This window comes from Macrobrachium nipponense, chromosome 21 (assembly GCF_015104395.2).
Source record: "Macrobrachium nipponense isolate FS-2020 chromosome 21, ASM1510439v2, whole genome shotgun sequence".
Classification (NCBI taxonomy): domain Eukaryota; kingdom Metazoa; phylum Arthropoda; class Malacostraca; order Decapoda; family Palaemonidae; genus Macrobrachium; species Macrobrachium nipponense.
The window spans coordinates 52,294,841-52,307,340 of NC_087212.1; the positions used below are offsets into that span (position 1 = coordinate 52,294,841).

A 12,500-nucleotide genomic window follows, 5' to 3' on the forward strand; every position below is an offset into this window, starting at 1 on the left:
ATTTAGTCATGAAGACATCGCCGATGATGGAGGAAACGGTTTTGCTACTATAGTAAGAAGTGGAAAGACACTTGAATAATTTTCCCTATTCCTGGGATGTTTGATTGAATAAGAAACAGTAAGTTTCGACTGATTCAAAGTCTAGATAAAAAGATAGTATCTGCCAATAATGCCATTGTCTTCAATAGGAAATTTATATTTACAAACACACATACATGTTTTATACCCAAGCAGTGATAACATAGAAAATACCGTGTGAATGAATACACACACACGTATATACTTTGATGTAGGGGTAAAGTAGACATCATTTCCCATCACGTTTATATGGGAACTGGTGAATCAAAGACTAACTATCCTTTTGATAAACATACACATACCACGCCCGGACAAGCATTTCGCATTCTTTGCGTCTTGGCTATTTATCAGACATTGTTTTCTTTCCACTCTTCATCTTTTCCCCTAACCTTACAATTTAATCACAACTTTACACCAACCTCTTTTTCCACTCTTCATTTTTTCCCCTAACCCTACACTTTAATCACAACTTTACACCAACCTCTCCACTTGCATTCTGTTCTTGTAACCAAAACACGTCTTATTTCGTCACCAATGCTATAATTTTTACTGCATACTTTTTCAGACTAAATTTTTTTACCCCATCAAAACTAGCACATTCTACCAACTCTCTTTTCCGTTTTCATTGACTATGTACACTGTGTTTCTGTAAAGAATATTTGGCTTATTTTTCGTAATACAGCTCAATTTCTGATTCCACAGATTTTCCTCCAGATCTTTTGCAAAGATTGACCATTCTACCTTCCATTGCCAGTGCCATCTCTGTTATTGCTACCTTGATCCTTGTTGTCCTTCTAACATTTCCTGTAGTTGTTTTATTTTTATTTATTTTTTTTTTTACCACTAAATGTTCAATATTACTAAAAGCCAATGGGAACAACACTCCCATGTATGTGACCCGATGTTTCATCAAACCTGACACTTTCCCATCATCATATTTGGTAGAAGGCTTTTGGTCATCCAACAAATTAAAATCTACATCATACATCCTCAATAGTATCTTTTACCAAAATCAGTTGCATTGCATTATATTCATTTGTAGATTTTTTTAATGGCCATCCTTTCATCTAGAATTGTACTCAACTTTTGCTTAAACCAGAGATACCTACAGCCACCTTTCTCGCACCCATTAACTTGTTCATTCATTTTCTTTTCTAATACATATTCTGAGGAACCTTTCTTTGCTGTCTCCATGTTTAATAATAAATGAAAAGCCCAGAAGCGGTAATGAAAACCCTGGATGCCATGGCAACTTTATGTTCAGGGCGCTTAATTTTAGTCCATTCTTTTATGGATTACTGTTTCTAATTTATGGATGGAAGGTTACTATAGTCATTCAGAGTTATTGATATTAAATAGTAGTAATATAAATTCTTGAAGTTTTCGATTACCATCAATGTTTGCCATACTTTTATAAATATTGTATTTGATTTCTAAAAAGATATAACCTTTATTGGAGTGTCGCTGACCTGGAAGTTGTGGAATTTTGAAATGTCTTGTGTATAGATTTTTATTTATTAAGTCAGTTTTTACATGAAATGTAAAGATAAGTTCTCTATTCAACCTTTTTAAGAAGATGTCAACATTGTCATTATTAACCACGACTCTAACGCCAGAATTAAGATGGAAAGGCAAGTACATACACTGTACATAAATCTTTGTTATAGAGTAGATTTTTATTTATTGAGTCCGTTTTTACATGAATGTAAAGATTAATGTTCATCTATTCAACCTTTTTAAGATGATTGTCAACATTGTCTATTATTAACTCACTGACTTCTAACGCAGATATTAAGATGGAAAGGCAAGTACATACCCTGTTTTACCCATACTTGTATCCATCGTCGTCCATACTTTAATTTGTTCTCACTTTCCCGTTATGAGTGAAGAGCATATAGAAGGTGACAGTTATAGTGTTAACTGTTGAAGGGGAGCTTTTAAAACATGACTAAGTCGTGGTCATCGTTACTGGTAACATTATTTTATTTTCTCTGTTCATTCTATACTTTCCTAATCTCCTGTCCTAATAATTCTGCTATATAATCTTTTTTGCTTTGTCACAGTTTTAAAGAGAGAGGGAATTTTGACTAAAATAGTGAGGTGCATTTCATTCTACTTTCTTTCTCACTATCTTTTAAGAGAAAGAAAACAAGTACATTAGCCTGTGGCTCGTATTCTCCAAAGGTTATTTCAGCCTTGTATGGATAGTGGTAATTATCTTCGGAATGCTACCTTTATCTTAATTTACGTTGGTACAATTAAAACTTAAAGGAAAAAAAATGTCTTTAAAGCTCGTTCTCTAGTGGCTCGAGTAAAAGGCTTAGACTTTAATCTGTTTAAAAGTTAATGCGAAACCCTCTTAATTTTCATTAGTGCCACTTACGGGGCTGAATCCGGTGCACTCGGCTTTGTCGTACCACCACTTATTCTTAAGTCTTGCCAACTCGCCTTCCTCCTGCAGTTTCAGTATGGCCAAGTTAAGCCGATCCCTGCAATAGAAAGGGAAAGAAACGTCAATTGGTAAGCGAAAAGGGACTACTTATTTACAGCCAGGATTATTGTGCGCCGGAACGTTCGGGATTTCTGGCTAATGAAAGTAGGACGTAATGATCGAGATAATTGACGTTATAATTAACCGTTATTAGCCTACGCAGTTCGGATTGGGAGATCCTTTTTCTCTCTTTACGGTGTGAAATATCAGTATGCTGTTGCTTGCTGAAAAATGAAGGTAGCATAAAAGAAATAGTCTAGGGTCACCAATTAAATACTGTTTCAAATTATGTAATGTAAGCGTTCGACTTGCTCAGAAAAAAAAGTATTCATATTAATTTAAACCTGGAAAAAATCTCATCTTTTTTTATCAGACAAAATTCTATACTCTAAAGACCTGAGAAAGCCAGTAAGAATAAGTGTAGAGCTGTCAACCTGAAACAGTGTTAAGGAATTTATTTAAAATCCTCTGTGCTGAGCTTTTTAGAAATGGATATGCACAAGCACACACAAACATATATGTTCATATACGTATGTATATATACATGTATATCTACATTTTTTCTTTATTCAAGGAAAAAGAGAAAGTTAGTGACTTACTCAACATGCAAGAGGAAATGGACCTTAAATTATAGCCTATCAAGGCATTGAATCTCATTGCATTTTTTCTCTTTTTGTTCTGTCCATTTTTTTTAGCCTTCATCTCTTCCATGACGCATGAAATCCAAGGGACACAAGAGGATATACGGTCAGAAGGGGAGAAGGTGATAACAGTTGATTAATGGTCAAAGGATGGGGAGGACACTGAGTGATGATAAAAGATAAGGGATAAAGGAAAGGCCATTGACGACGAGGGGGTAGGAGAGACGGCAAAGGGCGCTTAGAACAAAGAGACAAAGTGACATTAATAAAATCTAATTGGAGATAAAAGGGGGATTTAGTGTTTGCCACGAATACAGTCGAAAGCAGCTAAGTGCCACATATTTAGGATATTTGGTCCGTTACTTTTCGTCACTTTGTGAAATTGCGGGATTGTTAGAACTGTATGGGATGATTCAGTTACTCAACGACGCTTTGAAATTCTTAGTTTTCTAATAAAAAATATGTTAGTCTACAGTAATGTAATGGCGATTTTAACTACGTATTTTGTTATTTTACTGTTAAAATTAAATGTTGCATAAACTCTTTATGCTTTTAAGAACTTAGTCAAGATATTAGGATATTCTTTGTAAAATAAATTGCAAATTATTGATGTTATTGCCGTTTAAGCGATATTGTGATATTACTTAGAAAACCCATGTTCCAGTTCCGTTTATTTACTTCTCTCCATTTCCAATTTTTCACATATGGATAATCTGTTTTTGTCCAGAAAGTCCGTAACTTATTAGATTTTTCCATAAAAAAATAGGAGGTTAATCATGATAGTGTGATTATAACATTCGTCCCAGGTATTTTTATTAAATCAGTCCGTATTTAGATTTTGAATCTTTATTTACCTCCATTATTGCGGTGAGAGCTAAACAGTATTCGTTGTTAAAAATCAATAATTATACATTAAGACAAATTTTGTACTCTCACAAACGAATTATATTACACATGTATCAGTTTTGATTCAAAACAACGCTCTTTATTTCATGTAGTATCTACAGGAGAGAAGAGAGGGCGGGAGCAAGCGCTGAAACTGCATATTCTAAGATATAAAGAAATGAGAGAAGCGCATTGGTTATAAACATGGAGGTAATCTGAGAGCGAATGTCAAGATCATAGAAAAGCATAGAGGGTTTTTCATCAGGCAGACAGAGGGAGTAAAACTGTACCTTAGAGGCGAATCTTTTGGCGTGGCAACTCCGTATCCATTTGCATTGAGGTCGGGCCCAACCCTCATAGTATCGCAAGGCATCTGACCATTGATGTAATCGTTGTGAACGCTGTCCAGAAGGAAAGCGTAGTTTCCTTTAGAAGCCCTGACTCTCCTGATGCCTTCAGCATAGGTTGAGGCGAACACTTGTGGCCTGGAACTCATGAAATCCCACATTCTGCTGTACACGCTAATCTTGGAACGCTGCCGGGCAAGAATTCCATTGCAATTAGCTGTCAGTACATCCAAGAAGATTCCTTACGAAGTACTTGAAAAGTTTTTTTTTTTTTTTTTTTAATAGGATAGGCAGTAACCACTAACACATTATAGAACAACTGAAAAATTTATTTAGTTTCAGTAATAAGAACTTTTAGAAGTAGGATTGCCAAGTATATAGTATATATTTAGGCTTTGTAATTAGTACAATTCTTGTTTTGTTCGGTGGTGAATCATATCATACAAATGATGAAGGTGATCTCTAATTAGTACATTTCAGCTTATTAAATAAATTTATATGACAATGGACGGTTGGGTGAGCTAAAAAAGAATGGCAGCCAAAGGTTAAAAGAATTGCTGGTATATTGCAAAGAGTATATAAAAGACGTTCCATTCAGGAGCAAGAAGGCTTGCCTTCGGGTGGTGCTTTCAAGCGTGGTTGGCTAGAGATTGGATGAGTTTTTATAAAGAGACCGAGAGGAACTGCTTTTAGAAGGACGAGAATACCAAGTTATTAAAGTTCTGGAAAGTGATCATCATGGGAACGAGAAGAGATAAGCATTAAATGAAAGCACTGGAATAAATGTGGGATAAATATTGGTTGAAGTTTCCATGAAGAATGGGGAGGCAGTTGCAAACGTATTTACAAGGAAAGCTGTATCTCATACCAAGTTTCATATATATAATATATATATATATATATATATATATATATATATATATATATATATATTATATATATATATATAACCACGTGGTCACATCGGCAACGTGACCTCGTAGTGATCATGGAACGCGGGTTCGTTTCCCGCAACCGGACAACATAATTACTTCAAATAACGTGCTTTGGAATCTAAGACTTTCTAGTGACAAGCGTATCCAAAAAGAGCGAAGAATTCGAGAAGTTAAGATGGTATTATGGCCATTAGAATTACATATGCATTTGCAAAATAGTATATATATACTTTATTTATACTATATAAAAATATGTATATATATATATATATATATAATATATATAATATATATATATATATATATATATATGTATGGGATATATATATATATATATATATATATATATATATATATATATATATATATATATGTATATATATGTGTATATATATATTTTATATAATAATATAATATATTTAATATATATAATAATATATATATATATATATATTATATATATATAGAAATATTAAATTACTTTCCTCAAACATTTGGGAAAGCTGCAGCTCTCGAAATCATACTTGTAGGAGTCCAGAGAAAGGCATTCGATACAATTGAAGGTTTATTGCTAATGCCGACGTGTATGTGCGTATATATGCCCATACATCTACACAAGAGAAATTAGAATAATATTGGCGAACTAATGGATGCATGTGTCATCTGTAGAGTGTCAACCAGTTTCTCGAAAGGAGTAATTTGATGTAACTATTAAAGGAGTGAATTAACTGGAAATGGAGGAGAGTAATTGAATAGAAGTCTTAGAAGAGCAACTTGGAATGAACGCTTTTAAAGAGATAAAAAGCAAGGCTTCAAATAACTGAAACAGAGTAATGATGATGAGAGTATGAAGAAATACTGAATTTGGGTACTAGAACGACTAATCGGGTAAGACTGTCGAAGACATTTTGAGAGAATATTGGATTGGAGGGAGTGTGTATAATCTGTGTGATTTCATTTTTGTGAACCGGAATTTGAGAAATACTTTGGTGTCAAGAGGAGGATAAGTGATTTAATATTATTTTTTTTTTCTATAAAAGACATATGAATAGAATAGCGTAATATGAATAGAGAGAGAGAGAGAAGAGAGAGAGAGAGAGAGAGAGAGAGAGAGAGAGAGAGGGGGTGGGGGGGTGTGGAATGTATGTGAATATGTGTGAAGGCATTTTCCTTAGGATAATTTACATCCTTGGTTATTGTGCACACTGAGGCTATCATGTCCAGCATGTGATCAGAAAATGGAAATTGAGGCTATTATGTGTTCATGTATAATTTTAACTTCATATTCCGTGTACACACGCGCGTGCACGGAAATAGGAGATTAACAAGGAAATGGCTGAGAGTACAAGAAGATTTTGAATAAAAGCGGATGATGGATTTATAAGTAAATCCTGAATACTCTCTTGGTATAAATATTATAGATCGGTAATGACTGAATGTGATGTGTGATACCGGTTTTGTATCTGATAAAGAGGAAAACGGAGTGAACTGAAGGGTGGCTGTGAAGAGACCATCAGAGATGTTAATAAAAGATGGCTAATGAGCATATATATGTGCATTATGAGAGAAAGGGGGAAAGAGAGAGAGATAAATAGAGAGAGAGAGAGTTTAAAGTGTTTTGTTTCCTCTTTAGATTTAATTAGTTATCATTCGAGAGCTGCATCGAGGAATTTTTAGTAAACGGCTATGAATATGGAAACCAGAATGGCTCTATTAAATTGAAAGTCGATCACAATATATATATATATATATATATTATATATATAGGATAATTAATATAATATAAATATATAATATTATATTATATTATAATTATATATTCTATATATTAAATGTATGCGTGTCTGTGTCTATGTGTAAGGATGGGTGTTTGGGCTGGCGAGTGCCCGTGATCATGAGTGTGTCGAATAACTCTTCCTTTTGGATTTGAGGTGACGATGTTAAGTTAAAAGAGAGAGAGAGAGAGAGAGAGAGAGAGAGAGAGAGAGAGAGAGAGAGAGAAGGTGTTTGAAGTTGTCGAGGAGCACTACTGCATAGTGTATGTGTCGTAAAAGTCATTGTTAGAGTGATAAATGTGGGAATGAAGGACAGTAGGCTGGTGAATATATTGTATAAATGGCAAGTGCTAATAAAGGAGACGTTGTAAAGATAACATGATAACAGGTATTGTAAGGTAAGCGCCGTGATTTCCAGGAATCACAGCAGTTTGGTAGGGGTGGCTGAGTGTAGAAAGTGACTGATGCTGTGGAAGCTTTTGCACTGATAGTTCTTGTACAACTGAACAGGTATAGTAAGACTTATGTAGTGACTTTTATTTTCCTTGTCACCATATCTGTAAGGGAAAGGAACTACAAGATGTTTACATATATAGGTATATATATTATATACATACATACATACATATACATAATAAAGTTGGCAGCACCACTAGCTAAATTAAATCACATTAAGTTTCCGTTCTTTGGTTGGGTGGAAAAAGGAATACCAGACGCCGTTGGCTCATTAAACCTGATAGTCTTTGGGGATATGGGGAATGAACTTGTAACTTTCCTGCTGAAAGCAATTCACCTCCTTTTGTATGTGTGTGTATGTAAATGAGAGAGAGAGAGAGAGAGAGAGAGAGAGAGAGAGAGAGAGAGAGAATGGGGAGGGGGGAATGCGTAGTTCTCCTACTGAACAGATTGTACCAAATTCCCTTTACACCTCACAGGTATAAAGTTATTTTGGCTTGAAATAAATACATAATCAAATACATATAAATGTATAGTATATATTATACATACATACATACACACACGCACACACACATATATCACATATATGTACTGCCTGTCAGCTTTGTTCTTATTCTGCGTCGTCCCATATGGGAATTATGAGGTTCGAATTTCAACTACATTTTAGCAACAAAAACACAATAGGCCCGTGGTTGTTTTCTTCAGAAAGATATTACGTGGACGTGGGGACCACAAGGGAGAAAATTGAAAACCCGAAATTCCAATTTCTTTTCGTACATTTTGGAAATCCCCCACTAGTGATGAATTGCAGGGATAGGGAGAATGCCTGAAGTTTATTCAAGGTCTGCGACTTTCCTTTTAAAACCAAGGTGGGGATATGCCGTCACGTTATCATTTGCGTATGTGTATATTATATACCTATACATTATATATATATATATATATATATATATATATATATATATAGATATATATATATACCTATACATATATATATATTATTATATATATATTAAATATATATTATATATATATATATATATATATATAATATATATATTATAATATTGTACACTACTGTCAATAATCGTGCGGGGTAACTGTTCGCCCGATTAGTGGTGATGAGCTTGATGTCTCTGGGGTACTCGCTCTCAAAACCTTTTTCTAAATTACCTGCTGAGAAGCTGAGGGGTAGTATTGATTCAGCATTGTAGGGCTAAACGCAAGAAATGGTCATGGAGATTCATGGAATTATTAGGATTACACGGACCGATTGAGACTTCGGATCTGGAGCTAAGTTGCTGATATAGATTGAAAACCGATACAGCCAGGAAGGGAATGATAGTATATATCTTGTTTTTATTTCTAGGTTCGTCTAGTTTGCTGTAAAGAGAGTTTTATATTTTACCTTAAAAAGAAATATAGATTAACGCACGAGGAAGAAAATTCTGCATAATATTAAACTCGAAGGCTGTGTATGAATCATGTGCTTCAGAAGTTTCGAGTTCATGTGCAAATCCAAATCATGTCATTCTTCCTTTAACATTAAAATAAAAGGGATTAAGACCATTTCAAAGATGGAGATCGGGAAATGGAGATGTATGCAGATGGAAAAAATAGAAATGTTGAAAAAAGGACGATTTCTTGTGAGATTCAGAACTGCATAAGATAAAGTAAGCTGTGAGTATGTATATAGTATATGTGTGTTATGTATTTTTAAGCGGAATCGTACTTTTTTGTGTCCGATTCATCGTTGAAATATGTAGGATGAATAAAATGAATTTGTCAGCAACTGGAAATTAATCTTTTTAAAGAAAAACCGTCAGAAAAGATAAGAAGGAAGCAGCACCTGAAATGTTGGTAAAAAAAGAATGAAAAAAAAGGTGAAAATAAAAAGGGATCTTATTGGCCAAGTATTCTGGGCAGAGTGGCTATTGAAGAAGGTAATTGAAAAACGGATAGAGGATAAAAGGCGCAAGGAATGGGAATGGGGAACGAATAGAAAATTTCAAGAATAGGGAATGTCATAGGAAAGAAAGAAGGAATCACTTAAAATATTTAGTGCACTAGATGTTTATAGTTAGAACTACTCCCTATACGATACGCGCGTCGTCATGCGCGCACACATTTTCTCATACCCCTGCCATAACCCCTCAGAGAGAATTTTGCCAGATGGGTAAGTATCATGTTCCCAGCAGGGATTAGACTAAAGAATGGCCCAACCGAGGATTATGACCAAAAGGCATAAGCAGGAATTTGGATTGTAATATTAGGAATGGATATAACTGAATGTCATGAAGGGCGCAACAAGACGCATTACTTTTTTTCATCTGGAGCACGAGAGTGGCGCGGTAGTGTGTAGAGGTGTTTGTTTCGCTGCATATAAGCTTTTCCCAGTATTGATATATATTAGAATTACTCTTGGAAGACGCAGTATTGGGAGAAAGGGCTTATTATGAAGATTATAATGTTTAGAACATACTTGCTATGTTCGTGGTTCATTTGTTATCATGACACGTTCCAGCTGTAAATGGGGACAGCCATCAGCTTTGGTGAATGGAAGGGCTCAAGGCTGATAATGTTGATCCTAGAAATTTACTAGGAGCTAGAAGGTGCACCCTAATGCATGCATATATATTATAATATTAGATATATAATAAGAGAGTATATATATATATTATATATAATATTTATATAGATTATATTTATCTATATAGATTATAGTATCTATATTATAATCTATTATATCTAATTTCTATATATATATAGATATATATATCTATTATATATATCAATTATAGATATAGATATAGATATATAATATCTATATATATAATATACATATATTTTTTTAGTTATATATATTTATTTACACACACACATTCACACACAACCACATTTATAATAATTATTTTATATAATCATTCTACAAATAACATATCATTCCCAACAGCAATATATTTATAATATCATATTTATTAGTATTATAATATAATATAAATTAATATATTATATATATATTATATATATATATATATTATATTATTGGCCTTCAGGTATTAAAGCTAAGGACTATTTTTTGCTGGACTAACTTCCACCCTTATCACTGCAAAGCTGACGTTGGCTCTGTTAATTGTCTACTCTGTTTCATCGTTGCCTTAAGGATATATTGTTTATGTGGCTAGAGTTCCAGGCTCTATTGGAAAGGTTGATCCTTTAATCTTGGTGTTTTATCAATGAAGATTCTACCATCTGACATTCGTATCGACAGCTGCTCTTGTATAAAACAGGATCAACCTTTCCAATGGAGCCTAGGACTCTGACTACATAGACAGTATCTTTCATAAGGCAACAATGAAGCGAATTAAGACAATTATCAGAGGCAACGTCGGCTTAGCGGTGACCCCAGTCATCACCTATCCAGGAACCTTGAGATGTCTGCAACATAGGGGTGAAAGATGATGTGGTTATGAGGCTTTGATATACTGCTGATGATCATTCTGTGTAGCTGTTTGAAGCGACTAATGTTTTTACTGCACAAGGGTATTGTCTATGATTCGTTTGTTAACATATTAATGTATCTCTGACTTTTGTATTCTTACTAAGCAGGGTCGTAGTTATAAATCTAGTTGCAAAACTCAAATAACTTGACACTCGTTTTGTTATATGTATAGCCAGCTTGGGCATTTGTAGCTTATAATTACCCATGCCAATTTCAAAGCATCATAGGCGTTTTGCCTCTTCCTTTACCATTTCTTAAGGATTCAAGTGTATTCAGAATGTAGGTTCCGCCTCTCTTCGGAAATTATTTTTGATACCAACACTGAACCCACTCTTTAGTTAATCCATCTCCATTTGATAAAAAAAGATCAATAGTTCTCTAAATTAGCCTGTTCATGAAGGTAAAAGAGATATCTGGTTTCAGATGTTGTACATATTTCCCATTTGTGTCATGTACATGTGCTGACTTTCACTTTGAACTAACATTCTTATGCTCATGTATGCATTCATTTCTAATTTATGGAGGTGTGTGGTGTGTTTGTGTATTTATAAATAAGTCTGTATAAATATGCTTGTACATGAATTTTTATAATGTATAAAGAGAAATTATTAAAGTCTCATTTTATAGAATTTCTAGAGGTTTTGTCTTTACCTGAAAGAATTCCTTGGAGGACCCGTTTTCCGTGGTGCCATATTCGATTTGTGTCTGGCTTGCCAGGTCATCGGCCGATTTGATGGGCGTTACCAATCGTTGCACAGTCAGGAAAGCTGCCAGATTGGCCGTGTAGGAGGAGATTAGGACGAGGGTGAAGAACCACCATACTGCTCCTACCACTCGTCCTGACGCAGACCTTTACAACCAAGAGAAATTGGGTTGAAAAAGGGATCGTGCTTAGTGTACCGTGTTATGGTCTTGTGACTTTATGGTCGCAGTTTTCGTTTTCTTTACGGGAATCAAGAAGGCTGCCTTTTAATAGATTTTCTCACTGCTCTAATGGTGATGCCATTTCCTGTGCATTTGTATGTTTCCGGCTCCCTTGAAAGTTTGTGGAATCTTATATATTTCCAAAGCATGTAATTGCCAAATTTAAAACTATTATTCTTTTTACGGATGTATGTACTAATATTTTTTAATGGAGCTGGTTTGGAAAGAAAAGAAAAAAATAAGCAGTAAATCTCTATAATACTATTCAGTAACTTACATAAATTTTCGCATATATATAAATGTTACATTTTTCATCATTTAAACCTTAACCGTTCGTAACATGTAACCGCAATGTTGATCTTACTTGGGGACCGCGTTTGTCTTACGGTCCCACTCGTATAACCTTGGTTACTGAAGCGTTTAGCGGACGCAGACACTTATCGGATTTGAAGTTTCTCTTTTG

General features: G+C 34.3%; 2 protein-coding genes across 2 annotated transcripts in view; one reads left to right on the forward strand and one right to left on the reverse strand.

The window, feature by feature from the left end:
- LOC135198034 (uncharacterized) overlaps positions 1-12,500 on the forward strand; it is a 560,205-nt gene that overhangs the window by 496,254 nt on the left and 51,451 nt on the right. The window lies entirely within an intron of this gene.
- LOC135198033 (glutamate receptor 1-like) overlaps positions 1-12,500 on the reverse strand; it is a 454,877-nt gene that overhangs the window by 16,977 nt on the left and 425,400 nt on the right. Inside the window, exons 15-17 of the mRNA XM_064225395.1 lie at positions 11,765-11,963; positions 4,386-4,630; positions 2,462-2,567 (exon numbers count right to left, since the gene is read on the reverse strand). Of these exons, the coding sequence (XP_064081465.1) occupies positions 2,462-2,567; positions 4,386-4,630; positions 11,765-11,963 (550 nt within the window). The remainder of the gene's footprint in view (positions 1-2,461; positions 2,568-4,385; positions 4,631-11,764; positions 11,964-12,500) is intronic.